The sequence below is a fragment of the Clinocottus analis genome, unplaced genomic scaffold (assembly GCF_023055335.1).
Source record: "Clinocottus analis isolate CAN_PGR_092001 unplaced genomic scaffold, fCliAna1.0.p SCAF_7, whole genome shotgun sequence".
In the NCBI taxonomy this organism is placed as follows: domain Eukaryota; kingdom Metazoa; phylum Chordata; class Actinopteri; order Perciformes; family Cottidae; genus Clinocottus; species Clinocottus analis.
The window spans coordinates 18,249,608-18,275,874 of NW_027176229.1; the positions used below are offsets into that span (position 1 = coordinate 18,249,608).

Here is a 26,267-nt window from a genome sequence, read left to right on the forward strand (position 1 = left end):
ATCATATTATTGTTTCAGTATTAAAAGGGCAATGGCATTCACATCTCCCTCTGCATCCACCCACCCATGCTCCTGGAAGCAGCTCACACAGACTAACGTGTCTCATTAGATCCAAAACTCCTTAAACAAAAGAACTGGCTTTGATGTAGTATAAAGGACCCAAAAATCTCAAAAGAAGCAAAATAAGTTGTTGGATATTGCAAATAAATAGGCCTACATCATCTAGTGATGTACAGCAGCAGAAAGAAACGTGGTTATTTTATAGTGATCTCCTTCTATTCATGTTGTGACTGCTGGTAAATGTGTCCCTCTCAGGTGTGTTCCTTCTCCATACAGTAGTACATTGTCCATCATGGAGCCACCTGTGTTTCCACGCCAGTCTGGGCAGTTCATAGCAGAGCGGAGTCAGGACGTGTTTGTCGAAGAGGAAGGGGTGCAGAAGGTGGCAGAGATGCTCTACAACCTCCGACACAGTGAGGATTTAACCGCCGGCGGCTGGAAGAAGGCGAACCCATTAGCTCCAGCACCCACCTCAGACCAGGGGAGTTTGTCAACAGCCAGGAACACCCAAAGAAATACAGTATCATGGGACATGAGAAGTGACTCGCGTGATACACATTGCACTAGCAAGGAATTAATAGAGGGCCAGAATTATTAACTTCAATCCTACTCATAAGATGGACAAGATGAATCTCTGATGGCTCGAGACATGGTTATCGTCTGATTAGCAACTAATCCAAAAATGTTGAGAACCTCTCAATATTCTATGCTTATTAAGACAAATTTTGAGGTACTTGTGTTTTAATTGAGAATTTCCATTTTATGGTATTTTATATTTGTACGCCGCTATATTTCAGAGATATTACCTTTTACTTTACTACATTTATCTGACAGCTCTAGCTACTAAATAATTTTCAGTTTAAGATTTTGTATAAAAACATGACATCTTAAATCTATGATTATAATGCAGCACTTTAATATATCAATACAAAAATCCAGAATTGGCTACACATTGAATTTTTGTTAGTGGTAAAAACGGAATAACATAATATACTTTAATAATATAACAGTGATAATAGGTCACTTCTAAGCTATTTTATCGAAGGACAGTTTTTAATTCTGGAAGGGAGTAATTTTAGAGTATGTTTTTTCAACTTTTACTCAATCAAGAATCTGAATACTTCATCCAACATGGCATTTTATTCACTTTGAATTTTAATCGCTGAGCAAATCAGAAGCGATTCACGGGCTTAGAAACCAGGGTACCCTAAATTATTCATGTTCTCAGCCTTTTTTTTCTACTGCTCTCTTGATAATTTGTGTTCTTCCACGTCGCAGGCCTTGAACTGGGTGTTTGTGGTCGACACCATGAACTTCTCCTTTTGGCCCGAGGAAGAAAGTCAACAGTGTGAGGTGACCTACGAAGGGACAACGTACACAGGCTACATGACCCTGTGTGCTGCCATCACGAGGGCCATAAAGGAAGGTGAGGGCATCAAGAAATGATGTATTAATTATTTCAATCGGACAACATTTCATACAGTTAAAAAGAAACGTGTGTTTTTTTACATTGATTCATTTTGCACTCAACCAACCTCCTTTCTCAGGTGCAAAGTTGAGGCGATGCGTCATAACTGTTATTCACATTTGGTGGGCAACATTTTAGCAGGATTCACCAAATTTTCACAGAAAATAAACCCGACTGCACTAACAAAACAATCTGGGTGATAAATTGTCAGAATTATTTATCCTCTTTGTCAGCATCTGCATCTCTGTAGAGAAAGATGTACAACCAAGTCCCTTTTTGATGCCCATTGTCCATGTGCCTTTGTTGTGCACGGCCTTTGCCAATCATTGTGTATGTGCCATTTAGTTCAACTTAGACAGCTGGGAAATTGCTTGTAGCTCTGCATGGAACTGTGCATTGTTCTTAATTAGCGTGAATGACTCCGGATATGAATCAATTATGTCACATATGGAATAGTGCTCTCTGTGTGGTCTCTGTGGCGTTCATAATTACAAGAGATTGTCTCAGAAAAGCTCAGGTAGCTCTGCTCCAGAGTGTGAATCTCACGGCTTCGCAGCATGAGGACAAATTATGTCTTTGGAGTTATATTCCTGTAATTATACAACGCCATAACTTCCTTCGTATCTTGAGTTTCGGCTTTCTTTCTAGTAGTTCCTGTGTAGATAAAGATGAATACAGAAAAAAAATGTCATCCTCCCCTGCTCTGGCAGTAGCGGAAAATAAGGTGGTACAATTACTCAAGTTCACAATTGAGGTGCATGTTCTGCTGCTTTATACTTCTATGCCCCTACATGCCTGAATGAAATGTTGCACTCTCCATTTACGTGACAGCTGTAAGCACTGGTCACCGGACGAAAAACACATTATATTTTTATAAGATATGGTGGAATACTATTATCCGCCCAGGGGTATGTAAGGTATCCAAGATTAACAAACTGCAACATTAAAATGCTCTTAGATTTATTCGTTAATGACAAAAAAATGAATATATTATAATTCTGACATTTGGCACAATTAGTATGGTACTTTTACTTTTTTAATGCTTTCAGTACATGTAGCTGATAATATTTGTGTTCTTTTACTCAAGTACATTTTTTTAAAATTCAGGACAAATTTGTAAGGGAGTATTTTCAAACTGTAATCTGAATGCTTCTTCTACCACAGGTGTACCCATCACTGATCCAAAGTACTTCTCTCAGATGAGTGTGGAGGAGTTGGGACATATCCTTCGATCAGACAATGAAACGCCTATGCCCATGCTTCAGGAGCGCCACCAGGTTCTGTCCCACATCCATAGCACGAGAGATACAACCGTCATTAAAATCCACACGCCGCTGTGATGCTTTTACATTGGTATCACTATTGTATGCGTTTGTTCCTGGTGTTTTTACTCAGAGTAGTACTTGACACTCCTGGATGCAAAGCTGACTTCTGTATGAGCCTGTAAAAAAAGATGTTGAGCTCTTATGTAGCACAATGCAAAAATAGGGCTTTTCATTTAAAAGACCAACAGGTGTAATGAGGAAAAAAAACAGATGCATCCTCTCATCCTATTTGTACATAGACTGATAGAAGGTACACAGCGTATTATTATACCCCTACATAGTGCATTAAGTATGTGTATGCACATTTGTGTGGGGAGACGCACGTGTTATTCATACAAGTGGAAATATTACATGAAACCTTAACCTTACAGACCATGTTCCTTGACAGATTATTTATGATTAGATAAATCCACTCTGCCTCTGATTTTATTTCCCTCTTATTAACCAAGAAAAACTGATTTTAAGGCACATATATTATTATTATCTGAACTATATTCCATTCATGATAAGTGTTAATTGAAGTTATGCTGCTCTTAATCTTCTACTCATTGCAAAAGTTAAACCTGCATGAATCTGTCTCACAAGGTGCTCACTGAAGGCGGCCGCGTGCTGCAGGATCACGGCGGAAGCTTCCGGAGTTTCATCAGCCCGGCCGGGAACGACGCCCGTAAGATGGTGGAACGCATCGTGGAGAAGATCCCTTCCTACAGGGACGAAGCTCAGTATGAGGTGAGAGTTGGAGAGGTCTTTGTGGATACACTGAGGGAATATTTTAAGGTGGGGAATTTATTGATAAGTTTATGTTTGCCTGAATTTTTCCCCATAAAGCATTCATGAGATGTTATATGTTTACTACCCAACAAGCTGACGGACAAGACATGACAAGGTTTAAAACATTTACCACATCTCAGATACTAAAATAGCAAAATCTTCTAGTGGCAAATGTGTCTGTTTGCAAACGCATTTAAATGTAACTTCTACATTATTTAGAAAAGAATAACCCAGAGTTTTTATTTTCTTTTTAATTTGTAAAGAGTCAATGCCACGGCTTGTTTCAGTTTTCCTTTCAAATGCATTGTGTGCACCATACGTGTACTGCACAACTGGGAAGACAATTTGAATTAAAAGTATTTTAGGAATACACAACATGTCTAACATATCTCAAAAGAATAAAGGAAGTGTATGCGTTTGAAGAATTTAGGGATGAAATCTGATGTGAGAGTTCCATCTCCTGGCCATTGACAGTGTGGCAAGAATGCTCCCTTTATTTGAAACACACACCCACCAGGGAGCAAATCATACTCTTTGCCCCTGCATTCGCGCCATTATTTTGAATGAAAGGCAACAGATCGAATAGCACTTCAAGTATCTAGTGCAGAGCTGCCCCATTGTTTGTTTCAGGGGAAGAGAATCTCTTTCTACAAGCGAGCTCAGATCCTGGTGGCGGATTTTTGGGGCGTCATGGAGGCCAGGGGAGAGGGTGACATCATTGACATGGACTGGCTCACCATGTTTGCAGACTACAGGGTCCCCCAGGCTCTCGTCTACCTCGGAGCACTACGATACTCTGACACACTGATGCAGGCGCTGAACAATGGTGAGACAGGAGCGTATGCGGACACATGTCTCTCTGGTCATAAATAAATGAATCATTTAGAAACAGTAAAGTCCCTCCGTGTGTTATGCGTTTGTCTCCCATTTCTACCAGGGGAGCTGCTGAGGTCAGGGGACAGGAGAGAGGTTGAAATCCGAGGTTGTTCGATTTGGTCTGTAGAGTTGATCAGAGATCGTCTTCACAAGCTTGTGCACGAGAGAGACGGACAGACCTGCAACATCAACTCCGCAGTCATTGATTTCTACCTGTGGCCATATGCCAAGCAACACCACAAAGAGATGGGCCACATTCCAATACACCACACACGTTGTATTTACTACTGAAGCTGCACTTCTCACCTTGCAGCCTTGGCATCTGTGCCTTTCCTTGAAATAAAGCCAATCATCACTGTGCCAAATATATATGTACAAATGGGCTTCTCTCGAGCTGTAATAGAAACAGTTGTCGAGCTTTAATGCTGGCTGTTAGTTTAAGTGGGTAGTAACACTGTTGTCTATTGGCAGTCAATTAAGATGTTTACTGTTGTTGATGTGGAACATTTAATGAAGAGCAAATAAGCATACAATATATACAATGCATGTGTGCATACAATGGTGGACACATTTGTGTATCTGCAATGGCTTAAGGTTGTTAACTGGCACTCAGCGATCATGGAAAATTCAATATGTTCATTAGATTTTGTAATTTTGTAAGGAATGTTGCAAGGAATTTCTGGGGATTATATTTCATATCAGTGACTGCTTACGCTCAAATTAACGTCTGCAGGGAAAATTCTAATCTTTCTAAGTTTTGTTAAAAAGATAATGGTATTTTATCTAAAATGGATGAAAAATAGATTAATAAATAAAATAAAAATAATTCTATAGCTTCAATTGTTTGGGTGTATCAAACTCCATTCTATATATATATATATATATATATATATATATATATATATATATATATATATATATATATATATATATATATATATATATATATAATACAGACTATGGCAACACATTTTTTGGGGAAATAACAAATGTATCCTTAAATAAGAAAAAAATAATATATGGGATATGTCGAGTGTATTATCAATATTACTATTTCGTGTTCTTTCTTACCGTCCTTATATTTTAGTTAAATATTTCAAAATTAGCTTTTTTATCCCTTTATTTGTAACTGCTGTTTTATGATACTTTCTCGTCACCTGTTTTGCTTGTTTTATGCGTCTATTAAGTCACAACGAAGCGCTGTTGCCTCGAAGTGTCACTCTGTCCGCCCTCCACGAAGAAGACTCCTGTACTCGGTCCGCCCAGCACGAAGAAGACTCCTGTACTCGGTCCGCCCAGCACGAAGAAGACTCCTGTACTCGGTCCGCCCAGCACGAAGAAGACTCCTGTACTCGGTCCGCCCAGCACGAAGAAGACTCCTGTACTCGGTCCGCCCAGCACGAAGAATACTCCTGTACTCGGTCCGCCCAGCACGAAGAAGACTCCTGTACTCGGTCCGCCCAGCACGAAGAAGACTCCTGTACTCGGTCCGCCCAACACGAAGAAGACTCGTGAACGCCTCTGCTACACCGCGGAGGCGGTTTCCCGGGCAACCGAAGAGCGACAACAAACGGAAGACTGGATAAAGTTAACAACACGCCGGATGAAGACGAGGATCACAATAAATAACACAAGGACAATATCTGCCGGTTCATTTAGGTAAAATGTAACGTGAGCTCGTTGGCTAACGATCATTTCACATCCTGAGTTCAGAAGTTTAAGAGTAAACCACGTTTTCACCGTCATGGCCGAGGTCTGCGTCCGGGTGGCTCTGCGTGTCCGTCCACTGCTTCCCAAAGAAATTCTCCACACCCACCAGGTGTGTGTACGGGTGGTGCCGGGCTCCGCACAGGTGATGCTCGGCTCCGACCGACTCTTCTCCTTCGACCACGCGTTTGGACCAACGGATAACCAGGATGAGGTGTACGAGTCCTGCGTCCAGCCCCTGGTGGAGTCCCTGGTCCACGGCTGCAATGCCACCGTCTTCTGTTATGGGCAGACGGGCTCGGGGAAAACATACACACTCGGAGGGGGGAACCTGGGTACGTTGGTGGCAGTTTGCATCTCAAGATTTAGAAAGATTACTTAGAAAATATTGCATATCTTTGTTTATTGTGCAAGTGTCTTCTAATGTTTTACGCGTTGGTCCAATATGTACGTTATGTTTTATGTTTTTTGTTCCTTCCAAAATCTCAGGTGAAGAGGGAGGAATCATTGACTGTGTAGCCGGGGATTTGTTCTTGTTGCTGGGGGAGAAGAGTAAGAGCGGGGATGTTGCGGAAGCCACGGTGCGGGTGTCATATATAGAGCTGTACAAGGAGGAACTACGAGACCTGCTGGAGCTGCACACCATTCATAAAGAGCTTCATATCAGAGAGGATGAGAAGGGAAACACAGGTAATTCAAAAGTATTTTTGACTGGCAAAATATTCTGAGAGAATAAACTCATAGGATTTCCCTTTAGCAAAGGACATTAGACATATACTTTCTGGCTTATCTGGCTGGACCTGGTTAGTTTGAATTTGAATTACTGGCCACACGTAAGATTCCAACTCAATGTAAAAGACTTTAATTAAAACCAGACTATTGTGTGGTTTTGTTTGTTTTCAGTGGTGGTGGGAGCCAAAGAGGTGGTCGTCACCTCAGCAGAGGAGCTACTAAGTGTTTTTGAGACAGGCAATGCCCTACGCCACACTGGCACCACTGGGATGAACGAGCACTCCAGTCGCTCTCACGCCATCCTCACCCTTCAGCTCATCCAGTGTTACCACAGCAACAACTCCTCCGTACGATCGGTGCGCTCATCCAAACTTTGTCTAGTTGACCTAGCGGGTTCGGAACGTGCTGGAAAGACTGGAAACACCGGTACACGTCTTAAGGAGTCGGTCCTTATCAACACGGGCCTGCTTGCTCTGGGCAATGTCATCCGCGCCCTCTCTGACCCTAGTCGAAATCGCCGTGGAAACAACTGCAACAGTGCACACATACCGTATCGCGACGCCAAGATCACCCGTCTCCTCCGTGATTCATTGGGAGGCACTGCCCACACGCTGATGGTGGCATGTGTGAGCCCCTCTCACCACAGTGTCGCTGAGACTCTCAGTGTCTTGCAGTTTGCATCCAAGGCCCGTCACATTCGTAACCGTCCCGGAGCCTCAGCTACTCATACAGAGGTTAAGACCTGTCCTCCAACCTGGGACCCTGGTGAGGCTCGACTCGGTGAGCTTGAATATGAAGTACAGACACTGAGGGAGCTACTGAAAGAGAAAGAGAGAGAGATGGAAAGGGAGAGGTCAGTTAGAGGACCTGGAGAGGAGGACTGTATCAAACAGCCTAGTCAGATGAGGATGTCTGGTATAGATAAGAAGGTGAACCAAGAGGAACCATCACTGTACCGTGTCCTGGCAGAGGAAGCTGCCGTCCTGCTTGCAGATGTCCCGGACCCCACTTCAAGTCATTCTTTCAGGCAGCGGCTGCACGATTGGCAGGAGAGACTGATGGCTGTCAATCACTCGTATCAAGCTGATGAGAAGGACTGCTCAGTGGAGGGTGGGGATCCTCACCAGGTCACCATATTAAAGCTCAGAGAAGAACTCAGGAAATGCAAGGTAATGATAACATTGACGAAGGCTACATACCATTAATGTGTGCCGGTGCAGTCAGGGATCTGTATGCTGGCATAGCTGTGTGGAATCAAGCCATCTTATTGGTATTAGTTAGGCCTGTGTTTTTGTGTCCACTGTGATGTCATTAATTGCCTAAGAGGTGACCATATTATCAAACGCCTTGGTTACATGGACAATAAAGCTATTTTGAATTCAGGGAAAAAAATTCAAAAGAGAGACTTTGGACTTGAAAAACTCTCTTTGTCTGTCAGGAATATCTCACCATAGAGGAACAGGTATCGGAGCAGAAAGATGCAGAGCTGAGACACGTTCACAAAGAAGTAGAGAAACTTCTTCAGGAGAGAAAAACACACCTTCAGGCCTTGGAGGAAGAAAAAGAGCGTACTCGCATACAGGTATAGAGCTGAAGATTCCCGAGTACAGCACTACAATACAGTATAAACTGCCTGCCACCTATGACATTGTAGTTTATCAGCAAATGAAACATCTGTGCACACATTTCTGTGTGAATGTTTTCAGACCGAACAACTTGTGGACCAGCAGATCCTGATCAGCCATCTTCGCAGCGACCTTGTGACCTTTAGGGACGCAACCCCAGGGGCAATCGTAGAAACGGGGGCTGCTGGGAACTCAGACAAGAGACCACACAGTGTCCCTCTGAATAGACTCAGCTGTGGGCACGGTTCTCCGAGGCGGGTAGGTAGCTCCACTGTGTTTGTGTGTTGTACCGGTTGCACTTGACCTTTGCTTGTGACGTTGATTGTAGTACTGAACGATTATACAACATACATTCCCGTGGCTGTGTGTATATTTGTCCGAATGCATGTATGCTTTTAGATTCACTCCAGTCCACCAGCCTATTCACTGGAGAGGGTGATGGCAGCCTTTAAGATGCGCAGTCATCTCCTGCTGGCTGAGATTGAAGAGAAGGATGAGGTGTACTGTCCATTCATAAAACAACAAGCAGAGAGCAAAGATGGGGATCAAATGAAGGAGGAGGAGGAGAATATCTCCATGGGCTCAAGGTGAGAGCCTGTATATTACAAGCCTACTGGTTCTGTCTTTGTCCAGCCACCAGTGATGCACTACAACAAATACAATTTTAGCTAATCTGTGTGGAATCGAGTACTTCTCACCTGCTCTTGCACCGACAAGGAAAATCAACTTTTGGACAATCCAGTAACAATACAATTTTAGTGACAAGGATAACTGCATTCTGTTCAGACGAGGTCACAAAAGCGCTTGACATTTTAGTTAGTGCACTCACATAGGCCTCTCACAAATCACACAAACCCTGCATGTGATTTTAATGACAGAAAAAATGCTGTTATAATTCTGATCATGTTGATGATAATAATACAAATTCCATCTCTAACCTGCAACTTTAGTCCCACATTTAAGTGAAATGCACCACACACGACATGTACATTGCGGTTAATTCATCAAAATAGATGACACCAGCACCAAGCTGTTGCTAAATACTGTTTTTTAAATATCTGTGCCCTTGCGTGGATCAAACTGGTGGAAGACTTGGTCTTGATGTTCCTCATAGCCATTTTATGCAGTGTATTGAGAAGATGTGACATCCCTCAGGGCGCATCGTGGAGATGAAGAAAGGAGCGCACGGTTGCCTTTACGGCTCTTACATAGGTTGTTACTATCCAACCCTTGTTCCCTTCTATTACCACCCCATGTCCATGTGTAACATAGCTTCCTACACACATCAATAGTCTTTCATTCAGATGATCTGTTTTTCTTACAGCAGTGAGTTGATTGGAAATGATCTGCCTAATAAAATGTTGTGGCTTTACTCCAGGCGCTCTTTAAACCGAACATGGACCAGCCGGCAGAAGAAATCAGCTGTGAAAGAGAATAACTCTGGACTAAATCAAACATCGAATGGAAATCCACATTCACAACAGCCTCAGCGATCCACAGGTATGATTTACATGGATTAGACTTCATTTGGCAGTTTGTTGTTTCCTTGTCCTTTCTTATTGATAAAGGCATGCTTTCATATTTCAGAGCTCTTTTGTGACTTACCACAGAGTTATTTAATTTCCAAAAAGTTTTTTCCCTTTTCATATTGCCGGTGTCTATTTCTTCTCAGGGACCGGGGAAAAGCACGCAAGGCAAAGTCATATGAGGAAGACGAGACTTCGAGCCAGCGTTACGCAGAGAAAGATCCAAGATCTGTCCGTAAACATGCGCATGAAAGAAGAGCTCATCAAAGAGCTTGAGAAAACTGGTGGGTTTATAGAAAAACCACACTGTGTATTGCTGCGTTCCTCTGTCTGTTGGTTTGTAATTTTACTGGTTTAGTGAGTCAATTTTGTCCTTATTTGTTTGTGTTGGCCAGGGTTGGTCAAAACCTTCCTACAGTACTGAGAGGAACAGATGAACTGTAATTCTGATGATATTGTAAAAATACACACTTTTAACTTGATTAGAAACCTGTATCGTTTACAAGGGACAATGATGCTTTCATTTCACCTCAGATCAACTGGGCTTTAGTACTGCAACTACTGCAAACGCCAGTGAATCATAACAAACTTGTTTCAAAACCTTTGGCCTCCTTAATATTTGCATCTCTAAATGTGTGTATTTGTCTGACAGACAAGGAAACCCAAGCAGCGGACAGACATGGAAGGCACTGTGGTGATGGCAGAGAAGCCAGCACGTTGGCAAGCCTTTCCCTGCACAGCCAGCAGGTCCGAGCGGAGATGTACCGCAGCTTGCAGCACATGAGACTACAGAGAGCACAGCTTCAAAGCAGCCTCAAGCAGCAGAGAGAGACCAACGCGAGCAAAGAAGTGGACCAAAACGAGGTTAGTTGTACAGATTGACAACCTCGGAAAAAACACTGTGTATAATGGGAAAAGAGATTAACATATTTAACTACAATTCAGTCTTGTGTAAACTTATATGTCAGCACTGATGATGCAACTTTGGTTTATATATAAATCTTGTTTTGATCAATTTGACTTAACTGTTACTAACTATGATAGGTCTAAATTAAACGTTGGTAGTAGTATGCAAGTTATCCTCACACAAGAGTTGGGAAAGATGTAATAGTTGACACGCAGCATGGGAAAATCTTTCAGTAAATTATTTGTGTTTTTGTTTGTAGGGGCGAAGGGCAGGAGTTTTGACTGTAAGCAAAAGCAATCACCAGAAGGAGTTAAAGGAAAAGGTAAATATGGAAGCAGTATACATTTTTCAGATGTTTTGCTTTTTTTCCTTAAAAAAATAGTAATTTTGACAGCTTTCTTTTGTATACAACTTCTCCTTCTCTATTTGTTTTACCTCATTGTCATTGTCTCTTAATATCTCTGTCATCTCTGTCCTCCTTTACCTCGTCCCCTTCTCTACTCCCCTTTTCCGTCTCCATACGCCTCTCTCCTTCTTGTCGTCACCGTAGCCACATGACTGTGGTTGGCTGGAGGAGGAGGAGGAGCGGGTGTTTCAGAAGAGAGCAGAGCTGCAGGAACTGGAGGAGGAGCTAAGGAGGAGAGAAGAAGTCCTCCTGCACAGAGAGGCCTGCCTGCAACAGAAAAGCAAACTAGAGCTGAAGATGCTCCGCTCCAGTCAGGTCAGCCTCTATATGCGGTGGTGCCCCCTGTGTGGTGTTTTGTTGTTGAAAGATTTAGTAAATATTGTGAAGTCTGTTTACCGATGACACTTACAGATATGGACAACACGAGGTATTAAAGCGGGAATCTGGAAGTTTTTTATCAATTACTTTTTCAGGTTCTGAGTCAAGACCTGCTGCGAATGTCAGTGCAGTTGGACTCTTTAGAGGAACAGCTGCAGAGCAGCAGTGACTTGAGGCGGACTGGAGGAGTCACCATGGAGGAACTGGAGAAAGAGAGAGACACGCTTAAAAAGAGGAGGGACACTCTGGACCTTCAGCTGACAGAGAACCGAGTGCTCACTGAGGAGGTCAGAAAAACTGGACCGTTGTATGTGTGCATGATAGACGTGATGTACAGGACCTTATTTCCTGATGCATTTTATTCGTCATCCTTTGCATTTTTCTTTTAATTTTCTGCAACGTGATTTTTGTGTGTCTTCGTGCAGGAGGAGCATTCCCTGCTTCAGCTGGAGGAAGCCATTGAAGCTCTGGACGCAGCTCTGGAGTTTAAAAACCACTCCATCCAGGACAAACAAAAGAAGTTGTTAATCACAGACTCATCTTCGCGACAGCCACAAAACACTGAACCCGCCCAACTATGTGATGTCATCAGGAAGCTGAAGGGGCTCTCACCACCTGAGGCTTCGGAGCTGCTCGTCAAATATTTCAACAAGGCAAGATAAAATGCATGCTCTCCATTCCTGGTGATGAGTTTCTGTTCGTCAGAAATATGGCTGCACTATTTATGACATGCTAATTAAATGATACCTCCCTTAATGTTCCCTCTGTTGTCCATCAACTTTCCAGCTGACTCCCTCCCAAATGTTTTGCTCTATCTATGATTTTTATCTGCAGGTGTAAGGATAAATAAAAGTACAGACAACATATTTTTGATGTATGTGCAATGATGTGTTTCCCTGCTCTATTGTTTTCAATCTGTCCAGGTTGTTTGTCTTCGAGAGGAGAAGCGCCATTTGCTTTTGCGTTGTGAAGAGCTCGAGCTTCACGTCGGAGAGCAAGAGGTGGTGCTGAGGGAGATGGAGGTCGCCATGCAGCGGTTGGCCCTAGATGCAGACCGCAGGTTCACCCAGCAGCACCATGATCACCAGAACAACATCCAGCTACTGCTGCAGAAACTCAAAGGTGAGGAGATTAGATCAGGCTGGAGGAAGGTGTTATGATATGACACTTTTGTTCCTATTCCTCTCCATAATATCTGAACAGAATATGGACAATGTTGTTTCATTAACTTTTCCCTCCCTTTGCGCTTGTGTGTGTGTGTTTTAGAGGGTGGTTCAGGAGAGGCCCAGCAGGCTCTAGAAGACAGACTGCAGCATCTGGAGAAAGATTTGTTTTTTTATAAAAGCTCCAGTCGGCTGTTAAAAAAGAAACTCAAAGAGCTTGTCAATGACTCCCTTCATCCCGATCAGCCCTCACACACACAGGGACACAGACAAAATCACGATGTACCGAAACACGCAAGTGCAAAGGAACCCCAGACGCACAGTGATGAGGCACATAGAAGGACACATATTGCAACAACACACACAAAGATGCCCACTGAGCATGACTCTTACATCAGGAAACATGCACACCAAACATCCTGTCCCTCCTCATTTTCTGACCTCCAAGCACGCAAAGCAGCAAAAAGGCCCGATTACAACCAGGCGCACGCACAATCCCAGGGGGCAAGTGAAAGAAGGGAGGGTCACTCCCGGGACCATTTAGAGATGACACCAGTGCGTTTGTGTCGCAGAGAGCTGAGACAGATCTCTCGAGCTGACCTGCAGGTCTGTAGTTCTGCCACAAGGAATCGACAGTCTGTTGTGGATACCAGCACTGAGTCAATGCTAGAGGACTCCATAGAAGTGCTCAGAAACACTGAAAGATGATGTTATCATAGTATCTATGAGTCCTTTGGTAGCAGTAGTGTGTACAGCTGAGTGCTAGTAAACAAAGTAAAATGTGTTTCATGAATAACCAATCACAAAACTGCACTGAATATGAACAAAACATATTGAGTAAGACTTGTGAAAAAGTTGCATGTACTGTTTGTTGGAAAACATCTGAATTAAGGACTGTGTAGGGTTATGAGGTTAGTGAGCCCAGACAATATAATGCCACAAAATAGTTTTTAAAAAAAACAACGTTTGTGTCCGGAGGAGAAGAACTTGACTGACAAGTGTGCAATATTGAAGTGTCATGACTGTGAACCAGTTCAGTCTCTTGTCATAGGACTGTCCTCCAATTTATCCGTCTTCCTTGGTGGTCCCAGGTTTGCCAGATCCCAGCTATGCTAAATGTTGCAGATAAGAAAAGAAAGGCCAGTGTTGTCATGCCAACAGAATGGCCTTCTTGGCAGTTTTTTGCACTTTTTTTTGGCACCATTTTGAGATTAGAGACTTTTGTCTCAGCTCTTGCTACATCCAAACACAGCACGTTACATTTTTATTTTACATTTTAAAACTGTATGTTCATGTGTGAATGCCATTTTATGCAAAAAGCAGCACTTTTTAATTTATTTCCGTAGTCATAAAAAAATAGCTCCCCTTACGGTTATCAATAACTGCATCCACCAAATGGCTAAAACATGTTCATCAACCTTCAAAACAATTAAATGTAATCAAATAGTGTTTTGTGGGAGAGGTTATTTTTTTATTTGTTTGTGTCAATTTTTTTCACATTTTATTTCCAGCACTGTTTAGCACTTAACATGACCACTAGATGCAAAGCATTTGGTACTACAACAGTAATATAAAGCTTGGAAGTGGTTTTTAATGATTTATTTTGTATAAAAACTTGTTCTATCTGTGTACACAATAGTTATATGTTGATTGCTGTGTAAATTATTTTGTATATGGGTGACTCTTATTACAGTGAAATGTAGTAAACATACTTGTATTGATATCTCAGTGTCATGCCTTTATTGTGTGGGCTCATTCCATGCCCTCAACCCTGACCTCTGGAGCCCTCATCCCACCAAAAGTCTGCATCCCACTATATTACAGTACATACTGCAATCTAAACCTGGTTAGAGAGACAAAAAAATGCTTTAATGTGTTATGTATTTTCAAAGGGTTTACAATTACACGAAAGGCATAGACGAGTGAAGGAGCAACACGTTAAGCGAAAGGGCGATCGTCAATCGCTTTCGTCCTTTTTAGCCGCACCGGGCTTCCGTACTCAAGCAGTTACCGATAGCAAACCGACAGTAATCGACAGCACCTTCACGAACAGGTGAAAGTATTCTCTAGCAACTTTTTTTGTGAGTGCCGTTTCTTCAGAAACAACCCAGCTCGTGTGTTAAAACCCATAGATCGCAGTAAGTTCATGAATGTGTCTTTGACTGTCCTGTTTCGCTACTTTTGCACTTGTTTCGAGCTAACAGCTAACTAACGAACCCGGCTTCACGTTAGCTAGGTTAACTTACTGCTATGTAATGCTAGCAGTCAGTCTGCTGGGAACGGAGCAGTGAATGGTTAATTTCATGTATTTTAACGACTGCTTGTTTGGATCAAACACACAGACGTAGAGTCTTGTTGGTCTAAGTATAGAGTTTGGCAGATCTACAGTGTGTTTTGTGGGAAAAGGGCTTACAACGAGAGGCTCCAAGTTATCCTAACTGTATTGTTCTTTGTCTCCTATTTTGCCATCAGTTAATTTCCCTTTTTTGAGAAATGGCATCGTCTACAATGATCTCCGTCCACACCACCGCCTCCCGCTTCGCCCTGCTCCAGATAGACTCGGATTCGGACTCCGACGGCTCCGACACGGGGAAGACCTCCACCAAAACCGGACGGGACGGGAAGCCTCGACAAGGAAAGGCAGGAGCAGCCGGGGGCAAAGCGGCTCAGTGCAACGACAAGAAGAAGGACAAGAAGAAGAAGAAGAGGGAACAGCAGCAGACGGAGGCAAACGAGGTAAGTGGCGGAAGCATCTCTGCCTCATGCATTCCGGTTTCATACGTGACATCATTGTTGTTTCATTTCACCTGAAAGGAAACAGCAGAGGATGGTGCATCAGTTCACCACAGCTGAAAACAGATTGTGTTTTTCTTGTTTTGCTTCCAGTTGTTTAGAGCAAGTGTTGGTTATTCATTTAACTAGTAACCAGTGTTTAAGATACGCCACTAACAACTCCAGACTCTTGGCATTTTTTGTATAACAAATAAACTGCTTTACATGGAAATAAAGAGCTAGTTAGTGAATTAGTCAATCCACAGAAAATACATACATGATTGTGATGACTGATTCATCCTGGAAGTCTTCTTGCTCTTTTCGGTTTGAGGATTCACTGTTTTCTTTGTTTTATAATATTGTACACTAAATAGATTAAGTCTTTACTTCAGTATTTTAAGAGGTCTGTTGGGTTTGGGAAAACAAAGTAAATTGTTTCAGAATTGTTTGACATACACATAGTGGTCATAACGAGAGACCACGTTTGAATTAATCTCATGTCTTGCTTTCTATCAGTTACGCAACCTGGCCTTCAAGAAGATTCCTCAGAAGTCTAGTGCCGCGCCACCCTGTATGACACTGTCAGGAATAGCCGGTGAACTTCTCAGTCCTGCACCAGTGGACCACGATATGCCTCCAGAGGGGTGGAAGCAGTGGAAGCAGAGGGATGAGCAGGTAAGCAAAAACAACAAATATATGAGGTTGTTGTATTGTTCTCTTAATAATTGGCATGCCCTTCAATGATCCACAGTACGTCAAGCTGTTTTAGTAGAGCTGCTCAGAGGTCAGCCAGTAAAGAGCTAGTTTGTGTCAGCTAGAAGCAGGGTATTCTTAGAAATAAACGGCTTTTAGACGCTATTACTAAAGGTGTCCGGTCCTTTTATTCTCCTGTCACTGCAAACCTGTAGGAAGAGGAAAAGGCACTACAACCTTGTTTGATTCCGGCAATCGGAAAAAGATGCATATGCAGATGCATTAAATGTTGTAAATTGTCTTTCCCTAATATAACGGCATTTCAAACTTTTCATGTCTGCTTTTACAGTCGGTCACACAATCTGTTTTTCTTCTTCCTTTCTAGATAACCTCTGAGCTTTATGAGGCTGACTTGGAAAAAGCCTTAATTCTAAGTAAACTGGAGTTTGAACAAAAGAAACCAGTAAGTTGCCCATACACACTTATATTTGCAAGTCTGAGGCAGGGGTACAGTTGTCAGACATAGCTGCAGATTTGAACTCTTGACCCCAGTGTGTCTTCGTCTGGAGAGGTTTTGACTATGCTGTCTGTATTTATGGGTTCTGTAGTGTCTTGATTTTTTTGGACCATTCAATGCCAATGTTCCTGTTTGTGAAATAGAAAGGTTTCCTCGTCGTTATGAATGTTCTAAATCATCACTCTTGTGAATTCATCATCTGATAAATCTGGTGAATCCAATTGTATCAGAAAAAAGACAGTACAGCATGAAGTCTTACTTACATCTGTTGTACAAGTTGTATTGTTCTCTGAAACGGTGGTCTGAGATATTTTCAGGTACAATATCAGACATCATAGTTCTCTTCATCCTGTCACGTTGGCAGGTGCCACGGATCATTAAAAATGGACATGAAACTGAATGTCCTAATAATTTCAAACCACCTGATATTTCTATGAATCTGTCTTAAAGTCAAATGTAATGTAGTTAGTTTTTAAAAACTGTAATTAGAAGTAAGAAACCCTAATTTCAAGTTAAAGTCAGATGATGTGCTCTCACTTAGCCCAACAACACTAACGCATCCTCGCCGAAGTCTCGAGGAGGAAAAGAGGGCGTAGGGAAGAAGGACAAAAAGAAAAATCAGCAGGCAAAAGAGAAAAAGACTGTTTCACTGCAGGACTTCCAGGCTGAAGGCAGTGCAGGTAAGAGAAACGGATTGACCACTTTCAAAAGCCATCAAGCTATGATCCAGTGTGCTGCTCTCTTTTTGCTCAACAGGCTCCCAGAATAATATTCACATCAATGTGCTTTGTCTTTTTGCAGAACATTTGAGTAAGAAACAAGAGAAAGAGGTGAGCAAAGTCCTCCAAGCATCTTTTTCCTTCTCAACCCCAATTGTTAAACTGCACCTTTTGTCAAATCAAGGGAACATCATGAATTGTATATGAATGTATAATACATATTTTTAATTACCTGTTAATGTGTATAGGTTTTATATTTGTTGTTTAATATGATATATGTAGCAGCATATCCCTAATGAAATGCTGACCTCCCTTGCTCCCAGGACGCCAGAGTAGCCAACCTAGCGTTGGGAACCGGCCAGGAGGAGCGTTTTTTCAACAAGCTCGAGGATGACGTCACTCGGATTGTCCAACAAGAGAAGAGACGTGAGCAATACACCAACAGCCACGGACAAGAAGTCATCACCACGACGGAACACGAACCGGTAAATAGACGAGCAGATACACGTCCGTGGATATTCGACAGAAAAGGAATAATGCAATTGCATTTGCATCTCAAATGTTTATATCACGGGCCGAGTCGGTCTCTGTACGCCTGCAGTAAGAGCTGTGTTTGCATCTTCGGTAATAAGACCGACCCCGGATAAGCGGCTAATGACGAATGGATGGAGGGACGTATATATCTGACCAGTAGAACAGATAAGAAACGTGTGTTAAAATCCTACAGGGTGACAAGGTGATTTTCTTTTCACCTCAGGTCAAATAGACTGAGGCCGTGACTGCCTGCTGTGTGCGCTATCCCTCTACAAGCTTTTGTGTGAATAAACAGTGGTATGCATCTTTTTTTGAGACGCAATGAACTGTAATTAATTACGTTGCATTCTTTCAGCGTTCCTGCCGGTTGGAGACATGTAACCATGGTCATCTTTGCCAACCTCGAGACCAAACGCTTATTTGGCAGAAACATGAAGTCTGAACCAGGTTTTTATATTACAAAGCAAAGTGGAAAAAACTTGCGCTAACATTGACGCGTTTACGTTACAGAGCTGTCGTCACTGCCACATTGCAGTGTTGGATATTTACGCCAGCCGAGTGTAATATGTGCGTACCGTAATATTTCAAGGAAAATAGCATATTGATTCATATTGATTAAATACTAAGGACGATGATGGTAATGAAGGTCTCGCACTCATACAGCTTTCTGTACGACGCATGTGCATATTCCCATGCTTGTTTGGAAGGGGCAGAGGGGAGAGCTGCAGCAGCACGGTGGTATTTAGGCGTGTCCATATAGCTTTGTCTCAATGTTTATCACAGATGTAATAAACGCAACATCACGCAAGTGAATTTTGTGTTTTCTTACTTTCCCCCCCTCCTTCCTTTTAGGATCCCCGAGCGGAGCAGCTGAAGTACGACCTGGAGAAGAAAGACCACGAAATCGAAAAGCTAAAGAAGAACATTTCACAGTGGGAGGTTCGCGGGCATAAGCAGTTTTCAAAACGCATGTGTTAGTTAGTTCGAGCTCTTTTAATGGATGCACAGCTCAATGATGATTTACTCAAACTGATTTTTGTCATACAAAAAAATATGTTTTTTCTTGCTGCGCAACTCTGCAGGGGAAATATAAAGAGGTGAAATCAAGAAATTCCCAGCTGCTTAAGATGCTACAACAGGGAGAGAGTGAGTTGAACTTCATTTAATAACCCTCTTTTCTTTTGCTCCGGCCCTTTTCTTTCCCAATGACGATTCAAAACGGTCTTGTCCTTTCTCTCCTTCAGTGAAAGATAAAGCAGAACTCCTTCTACAGGTAGAAGAGCTGCTACACATAAAAGAAGAGCTGTCAACACAGGTTTGTTATAGTTTGATAAGGATTATAAGAGAGGAACACAGGTGTGTGAGACATTTGTGTATTTGAATTATGCTATTTTTGTATTTAGGTAGCATCACTACACGGTGCCCTTGAACAAGAACGGTCTAAAGTCAAAGGTTTGCTGTCGGACCAACCAAAACATCAGGTGAGAGTTAAGATAATCACTCACTCATTTCCTTCAGATTAATGTTACCGAAACCCAAAAGGCATAAACCCAGTGCAGTAAAATCTGGTCTGCATTGCCGAAATGCTCACCAGCTGGAACACGATCGTAGGACATGGAGGTGCTTGATTTGTGTCACCGAGCCGTTCGATTCTACTCCAAAACTTCTGTCAGGACGGGAGCAACCAGAGAGCAACATCCCGCTCCGGTGTGTCGTAGCCTTTGGCCCGAGACCGGGTCCCGGCCTTTATTCAGTGGCCTTTACCGCAACAAGTTCTCATTTATTTTGTTGTCCTGGTTTTTAATTTCACCATATGTTTGTTGTTGACCCAGAACTTGAATTAGTTGATGAAAGTAGGTTGTCATAATACTAATTAACTGTGTTTCTTGTCTTTTCTGATTGGCAGGGAAACAAGAAAGGGAAGAAAGGCCCAGAGATGGATCTATGAAGCGCCCACATGGCCTTAAAAATCAAATGAAACAAAAGAAGAAAAGCTCTGCTGATCATAATCAGGGTTCTCTTACCTTGTTTTTTAATTATTTTTTTCAACTCCTGCTCCATGTCAGCATATTATGCATGCCCCCCAATTAAACACACATACATATATATACACACCTACAAAAACTCACTCACACACACATACTCCAGAGGCAGCAGGATGTATTACACAGCTGAACAAGACTTGCAGATGCTTTTATTTTTGTTTTTTTTAATGGTTAAGTTTAAAGTTTGTGTTGAAATGAGGCCTGGCAGTCGACACACAATGATGCCTGCCCTCTGCAGACAGAAATCTTTCTGTGGGGTGTTTAATGCCAAACTTTTTGTTTTGTTCTTTTAATTCCCCTCACTGTTAAGTAAATAAAATACTTTTTCAGTGAAAAAACAACTGTCCAAATGTTGTGTACTGTCATAAATCTAAAGTGTGAATCTAAGAGCTTTGAGTTGAAATACACAGACGCCTTTAAAAGTGATTATACAATTTATTTTAGTGCGACCACCTTGGAGACATTTGGAGAGTATAGCCTATACTCTCCAAATATGTCGAAATATGTTGAACGTAAAAGGGCATTTTAAAAGCCTACGGTGTTTTGGTGTATAGATTTGTATAGTGACTCCAGTTTAATAATTTTTCGGTATGAATAATTTGAACAGATTACTCGCAGAGACACTCATGTCAGGATTGTGACTGTACATGATGAAACGTACCAAGGAATAGAAAGAGGCCCCCCCCCCCCCCCCCCCCTTTGCGCAGTTGGGTCAGGCGCTCCTCCACAACTTTCTGCCGAGTCATCGGGACTGACAGGAACCTCCCGCCTGCGCGTCACCGCGCGCTCCTCCTCTGGTTCATCATCATCATCATCATCGTCGTCGTCGTCGCCGCTGCGGACGGGACTGAGATGTCGGACGCGCTGAGAGATGAGACGGGAGCGTCCGGAAATCGTCGCGACCGGTCTGAAATGATCCACGTCGCCGTCAAAGGTTTCACCAGGAGCAACGACTTCACCGTCACAGGAGGCTGCACCGCCAGACAGGTCAGGGGCCACACGCACTCTAATGATGCTGTAGCGCTGCTCAGTGCGTCAAATGACCCGATTTGGCCTTCAGATAGTCATTTGAAGTGTGTTGTCAGAACTCCTGAGTCACCTTAAAGCCATAGATGAGTCAGCCAGCCTCTGCATGATCCAATGGCACACAGACGTGTAGTGGAATGTACTCATTTGGTTACAGCGGGCAGACGAGAGACCAAACTACAGTTGACAATGTGCAGTAAGCTGATTTTGAAATGTGTCCTCGAACTTCAGATGAAGTCAAACTAATTTTGTGTGTTTTTTTTAAGCTGTTTGTGGCATCCTTACTCTCTTGTATCCAGATGAGAGCCGCCCCAGTCGTGACAGCATCATCGGGTGCTCAACAGCCAACTGAAGGAGAAAGCGACACTACTCCACCCGACTCCAGTCACTCCACAGATTCTCTCGGAGAACTGACCGCCGCGCCCAGAACCGAGCCAGACCCTCAGCGCACCGGTACTGCAGGCACGGAAACACAAATCCACACAGTTTAACAAAGGGAAAAAGTAGACCCTCATCCCCCAAAAGTGCCACGGGAAAAGCAAAGCAATCTGGAAAACCTCTGCTTTCTCGGCTTCTTGATGCACGTTAAGTTATTTTAAACAAACCAAGAAATGGGTCATTGTTTAAAAAACGGCTAAACTAGAGCTAAATACATTTCCTCCTGCTGCTCTTCATCTTGTGGTCTCCGCCCTCTCTTCCTCAGGCATGCAGTCACTGCTGGAGGAGATCACAGCCAGTCCAGGACTGATGGAGAGCCTGCTGTCGGGGCCCTGCGTCAGCAGTCTCCTCGGCTGCCTCAGCCAGAACCCTGACCTGGCTACACAGGTGACGCATATACGCAATTTATGGCCGCATGAAAACACATAAACATGCATGACGGGGAACGAGTGGCAGGTAATCCCAGTTTTCATTTTCACAGGACAACTGCATGTAATTTATTTTCAACATAGAGATGTGGATCCGGGCATACACATAATCTCTAAATCCTACACACTCAGACAGGTCTTCTAGGTCTCATTTTCATACGCTTTCAGATGCTGCTGAGCCACCCTTTGTTCTCAGGAAATCCACAGCTCCAGCAGCAGATGCAACAGCAGATCCCTCTCTTCCTCCAACAGGTTCGTTCATTTGACTCACCACTGAGCACCCTCTCTTCTTGCAACGAGGTAACCAACAGTGGATGCTCCCACATTGGGAAAATGGCCTTTTTCCTGTACAGAGCAAAACCACTCCAGTGCTTATTGTTTACATTTAATATCTACGTTAAATATGTAGCTGAAGAGTCCAGAGCTGCTGTCAACCATGTTGAACCCCAGAGCCATGGAGGCCCTGCTACTCATCCAACAGGGCCTACAGACTCTGGCTGCAGAGGCTCCTGCACTAATAATACCTTGGTGAGTACAACTATGCAAAATGAAGACTCACAGTACACCTCAACCTGAGGGTTACTCACAGGATGCTTGAGTTGCTCAGGAGAAGCAGTACTTTCTTGCCATGTGCAAAAAAACGTCATGACTAACCACCAAATATGTCTGTCTTGTCAGTGATGCCCCCGAGCGGGCGTCGGACTCTGTCCTTAACAGCCAATCAGGAAGTGGTCCTCGGGTTGTCACGGTGACGGAGCAGCAGCAGCAATTTGTCCAACAGATGCTCCAGGCGCTAGCTGACACCAATCACAGGGTATTGCAGTGTTTCCTCATAACCTTGACTGCTTCTGTAATTGATCTGTGCGGCTCCTGGAGTTGAAATATTACCAGTAAATGTGAATAACATTTTCAGGCCAAAATTCAACTGGTCACATCCAGATGTGACGTTTGATGTGGCCAGCGGTTCAAGGGATGTCACTTTAAAGCAGTCAAGCCTATTTCAACCCATAGAGGCCAGAGCAGCTGGCACTTCTTGTCGAAATTCAGTCTGACTATATAGACTGCGTGGTCTCCTTGCCCTTAAATCTTCAATATTCATGTTTGTTGTATTTATTTCAAGAAGGTGAACAATGGATTGAGCACAGACACACGGAATTTTAGCAGATTCTATTTTCACTCCCAGAGGCACAAAGCCTTTCGTAATATATTTAAAATATGTTATTGTAATGAGTAATGCTTTAAATAACTCTCCTCAGGTTCATGTCGACGAGGCCGAGTTGGAGCATCTGAGCTCCATGGGCTTCAGAGACAGAGAGGCCAACCTTCAGGTCCTCATCAGCACTGGAGGAGACCTCACCGCCGCTATACAACAACTGCTCCGTCTCTGACAACCATGCACAGATGATGAGCTGTGCATATATACATAGATCAGTGTATGTTCACATACATAAAATCACCTACACTCAACATAATGATATAATTATCATTGCTTCCGAAGTGCTTTATAAAAGAAAAAACACGGAGATTGAAGCCATATTTTTATTATTGTGCTTTTAACGATATTCTAATATTTATTCTTTAACACTCCCTCCTGTTACAAACCTCGATATTTCTGTCCCCTTTGTCCTTCCGGAGTAAGTGCTTTGGGTTAATATTAGGGGAGAAAGAAAACAATAGAATCACAGATCCGTACAGGTACTTGGATCAAACTCGCTCATTGTGGACTTGTAGCAACTGCAGAGATAACTAGAGTCTGGGAATGTATAATTCATCTCTGTCCATGAAGCTCAGGCCTCTTTCCATCTTGCCACTTGGACAATAATGAGAGCTTGTAACACCCAGAGGCAGTCGCATGTTTTTAGAAGCTCACATAAGATTTAATTTTTTACATGTTCAGAGCCTCAGTTAAATACACCATGCTAGTGTTTCTGGTGGATTCGATGTGAGTCAACATAATTGGGTTGATTCTTAGTTATGTATGTATGTATGTATGTATGTATGTATGTATGTATGTATGTACTGGCTGTCATTTCACTTGTATTTATGATGGTTTCCCGCTTTAAACTAGTGTTGTGCTTCCTCCATGCTTCCTGTGTTCACTGAAATGTTCACAGTTCTGTAACAGGCTTAACAGTACACTTAATTCCTCAGCAGTTGTTTATTTAAGAGATGCTACAAATTATTATTCTCATTGTCACTTAAAATGATGTTGTACCCTGAGTTGTTATAGCGATAAATAAAGAAGACAGACACAAACTAGTTTCATGTCTTTCATTAATAAAATAGTTATATTTAAAGAGAATATTTGACAGAACATCTATTTTTCAAATAGTATACATGCTATTCTCTCGACCTGTTAAATCTACTGCTGTACTAGTCAACTATGAACACTAGAGGGCAGTTACACTTAATCTTCTCGGTAACATCAGCTGTTATGGTCTATTCAAGATATTTTAATTTATTTTTTATTCTCATTATTTAAACCTAAATAATAATCATGTCCCTGAACTCTGTCTCTATATATTTTGCTCAAACATGACATACCAGTTGACCAAATGTGCTGTAAATGATGTATTAACTAATAAATGAGCACAAGGTCATATCTACAGGTGATTTTCAGCCACCTGGAAGTGCATAATAAGATGTGTGTGTATGTGTGTGAGTCAGAGGGCTGCCCCTGTTTTCCAGCTCCGCCTTTGTGTCCTCACAATAAGAGGCCGAGTGGATAAATTGAGACACGCAACACTTATTCTGACATCAAATGTGTGTGTGATCCCTTTGAAAAACCTGCGTGTGTTTGTCTGTTGCTGCTCGACTGCGAGGGGGTAATCTCTTGTGTGTGTGAATGTGTGTGTGCGCGTGCCTGCGTGTGTTGCAGTGTGTGCGCGGCAGTGTGTGTCCTGTTTGTCTGGATGTGTGAGATATGAGAGTAGCCAAAGGGTTTTTTTCTGGATTAGAAGTTCCTAAAAATATTCCAGTTGAGGTTTGCAGATGAGTCACACCACAAAAACAGCTCTACAGTGCTGAGTGGATGTGTGTGTGTGTGTTTGGCATCGCAGTCATGGTCACGTGTGGGTGTGTGCACGTCTTCCGAAGATGCTCATAGGTCAGAAAATCAAAATCATAAGGCCTTGACCAGATCTGACCTTGATTATAGTATCAAGTTGTTGTCAGAGGAGCTAGACTTCGCTCACAGCAGTATAGCAGTTAAGTGATAAAACTAAACCTGTAATCCTATTCAGTTTGAAGATCACACTTTAAGATTGGCTGGTGCATCTGGCAGGTGATGTCAGTGCATGAAAGCCGTTTTCACAGATCAAATGATACAATTTCAGGATTTGCATTCGCTTGCAACTCAATTTATCTGTCTAAGTGTCAGAAACTCCACCGAAGCAGCTTTGAGTTCTCAAAATCCCTTGAGGCGCAGATGAGAGAAACCTGTAATGCTGAAGGGGAGAACAGATGGATCGTCTGGAGTCATACGGACCAATACATTGGTATTACATTAAGCACAATTTGGAATTGTTAGGAATTGTTAAATCATAATAGATAACTGTAGTTTCCTTGTCTCTCAGACTTTACTGTCCACAAGTTAATTTTGTCCTTTAAACCAAACCTTCTAGTGTATGTATATAGATCAATAAATACCACAAGTATTAGAACTCATTTGGGGTTCATGGGACTATTTGAACAGATATCACGGGGCTCAAAAGGAATACATGTAGACCTAATATGAGTAGTATATGTATTTATTTTAAAAGCAATTCAGAATATTTAGGTAATAGGTTCAGGTGTTATGGAACAGCCCTGTTTTTTTATTCAACATTACATGAATCACAATCCAAAAGTGCTGGTGTAGTGCACTGATATATGTTATTTCATATTTCTCACTGATTTAATACAACTGTGTCTTCTAATTCTAATTATTTACTTTAAACGTGTGTTTAAGTTAATTCATGTTGTTTTTCCAATGTTTGAGAACATTAATTATCTTTGTGTAATTGATTTGAGTATTTTTTAACAACCTCTGACAGAACATGATAAGGAGAGACATATCAAAGTAGAAATACTTTGAGACTGACACTGAAAATACAAATTAAGGAATTTTTATTTGAAGTCCTTTTTCGAGGGAGCAAACCGGCGGATTATCC

General features: G+C 42.4%; 4 protein-coding genes across 8 annotated transcripts; all 4 read left to right on the forward strand.

The window, feature by feature from the left end:
- Window positions 1-315: 315 nt before the first annotated feature.
- Window positions 316-5,264, forward strand: qng1 (Q-nucleotide N-glycosylase 1). 2 transcript variants are annotated; one of them, XM_068566520.1, is made up of 6 exons: window positions 316-538; window positions 1,336-1,486; window positions 2,693-2,805; window positions 3,439-3,582; window positions 4,255-4,450; window positions 4,562-5,264. In XM_068566520.1, the coding sequence occupies exons 1-6, from the start codon at window positions 353-355 to the stop codon at window positions 4,789-4,791; spliced, it is 1,020 nt and encodes a 339-aa protein (XP_068422621.1). In that variant the 5' UTR covers window positions 316-352; the 3' UTR covers window positions 4,792-5,264. The 2 variants fall into 2 exon arrangements, with proteins under 2 accessions (XP_068422621.1, XP_068422620.1); XM_068566519.1 differs by lacking the exon at window positions 316-538 and adding an exon at window positions 714-790 and having other exon boundaries at window positions 1,339-1,486.
- Window positions 5,265-5,737: 473 nt separating this feature from the next.
- Window positions 5,738-14,617, forward strand: LOC137779161 (kinesin-like protein KIF27). Of its 2 annotated transcripts, none has more exons than XM_068566699.1 (15): window positions 5,738-6,542; window positions 6,697-6,897; window positions 7,111-8,108; window positions 8,378-8,521; window positions 8,646-8,822; window positions 8,964-9,151; window positions 9,943-10,064; window positions 10,237-10,374; window positions 10,743-10,954; window positions 11,257-11,319; window positions 11,548-11,718; window positions 11,877-12,068; window positions 12,207-12,434; window positions 12,705-12,903; window positions 13,048-14,617. In XM_068566699.1, the coding sequence occupies exons 1-15, from the start codon at window positions 6,245-6,247 to the stop codon at window positions 13,650-13,652; spliced, it is 3,936 nt and encodes a 1,311-aa protein (XP_068422800.1). In that variant the 5' UTR covers window positions 5,738-6,244; the 3' UTR covers window positions 13,653-14,617. The 2 variants fall into 2 exon arrangements, with proteins under 2 accessions (XP_068422800.1, XP_068422801.1); XM_068566700.1 differs by having other exon boundaries at window positions 5,739-6,159.
- A 329-nt stretch (window positions 14,618-14,946) lies between these two features.
- gkap1 (G kinase anchoring protein 1) lies at window positions 14,947-20,574 on the forward strand. Of its 2 annotated transcripts, none has more exons than XM_068604379.1 (12): window positions 14,947-14,997; window positions 15,417-15,680; window positions 16,233-16,391; window positions 16,795-16,872; window positions 17,468-17,606; window positions 17,728-17,756; window positions 17,969-18,130; window positions 19,032-19,118; window positions 19,262-19,325; window positions 19,424-19,494; window positions 19,583-19,660; window positions 20,086-20,574. In XM_068604379.1, the coding sequence occupies exons 2-12, from the start codon at window positions 15,438-15,440 to the stop codon at window positions 20,125-20,127; spliced, it is 1,152 nt and encodes a 383-aa protein (XP_068460480.1). In that variant the 5' UTR covers window positions 14,947-14,997; window positions 15,417-15,437; the 3' UTR covers window positions 20,128-20,574. The 2 variants fall into 2 exon arrangements, with proteins under 2 accessions (XP_068460480.1, XP_068460481.1); XM_068604380.1 differs by having other exon boundaries at window positions 14,949-15,082.
- Window positions 20,575-21,041: 467 nt separating this feature from the next.
- Window positions 21,042-24,393, forward strand: LOC137779053 (ubiquilin-1-like). Of its 2 annotated transcripts, none has more exons than XM_068566513.1 (7): window positions 21,042-21,211; window positions 21,550-21,712; window positions 21,954-22,075; window positions 22,285-22,368; window positions 22,526-22,644; window positions 22,795-22,930; window positions 23,373-24,393. In XM_068566513.1, exons 1-7 carry the CDS (start codon window positions 21,077-21,079, stop codon window positions 23,502-23,504), a joined length of 891 nt encoding a protein of 296 aa, XP_068422614.1. In that variant the 5' UTR covers window positions 21,042-21,076; the 3' UTR covers window positions 23,505-24,393. The 2 variants fall into 2 exon arrangements, with proteins under 2 accessions (XP_068422614.1, XP_068422615.1); XM_068566514.1 differs by having other exon boundaries at window positions 21,550-21,703.
- The last annotated feature ends 1,874 nt before the right edge of the window (window positions 24,394-26,267 follow it).

Bases quoted from the DNA above. Each gene is read 5' to 3' on its own strand.
- qng1 (XM_068566520.1), top strand. From the start codon at position 353: ATGGAGCCACCTGTGTTTCCACGCCAGTCTGGGCAGTTCATAGCAGAG. The intron at 539-1,335 runs CAGGGGAGTTTG...TCTTCCACGTCG, and splicing joins CTCCAGCACCCACCTCAGAC to CAGGCCTTGAACTGGGTGTT. The intron at 4,451-4,561 runs GTGAGACAGGAG...CATTTCTACCAG, and splicing joins GATGCAGGCGCTGAACAATG to GGGAGCTGCTGAGGTCAGGG.
- LOC137779161 (XM_068566699.1), top strand. From the start codon at position 6,245: ATGGCCGAGGTCTGCGTCCGGGTGGCTCTGCGTGTCCGTCCACTGCTT. The intron at 6,898-7,110 runs GTAATTCAAAAG...GTTTGTTTTCAG, and splicing joins GGATGAGAAGGGAAACACAG to TGGTGGTGGGAGCCAAAGAG. The intron at 10,065-10,236 runs GTATGATTTACA...ATTTCTTCTCAG, and splicing joins ACAGCCTCAGCGATCCACAG to GGACCGGGGAAAAGCACGCA.
- gkap1 (XM_068604379.1), top strand. From the start codon at position 15,438: ATGGCATCGTCTACAATGATCTCCGTCCACACCACCGCCTCCCGCTTC. The intron at 18,131-19,031 runs GTAAATAGACGA...CCTTCCTTTTAG, and splicing joins CCACGACGGAACACGAACCG to GATCCCCGAGCGGAGCAGCT. The intron at 19,119-19,261 runs GTTCGCGGGCAT...GCAACTCTGCAG, and splicing joins AGAACATTTCACAGTGGGAG to GGGAAATATAAAGAGGTGAA.
- LOC137779053 (XM_068566513.1), top strand. From the start codon at position 21,077: ATGTCGGACGCGCTGAGAGATGAGACGGGAGCGTCCGGAAATCGTCGC. The intron at 22,369-22,525 runs GTTCGTTCATTT...TTAAATATGTAG, and splicing joins TCCCTCTCTTCCTCCAACAG to CTGAAGAGTCCAGAGCTGCT. The intron at 22,645-22,794 runs GTGAGTACAACT...CTGTCTTGTCAG, and splicing joins CCTGCACTAATAATACCTTG to TGATGCCCCCGAGCGGGCGT.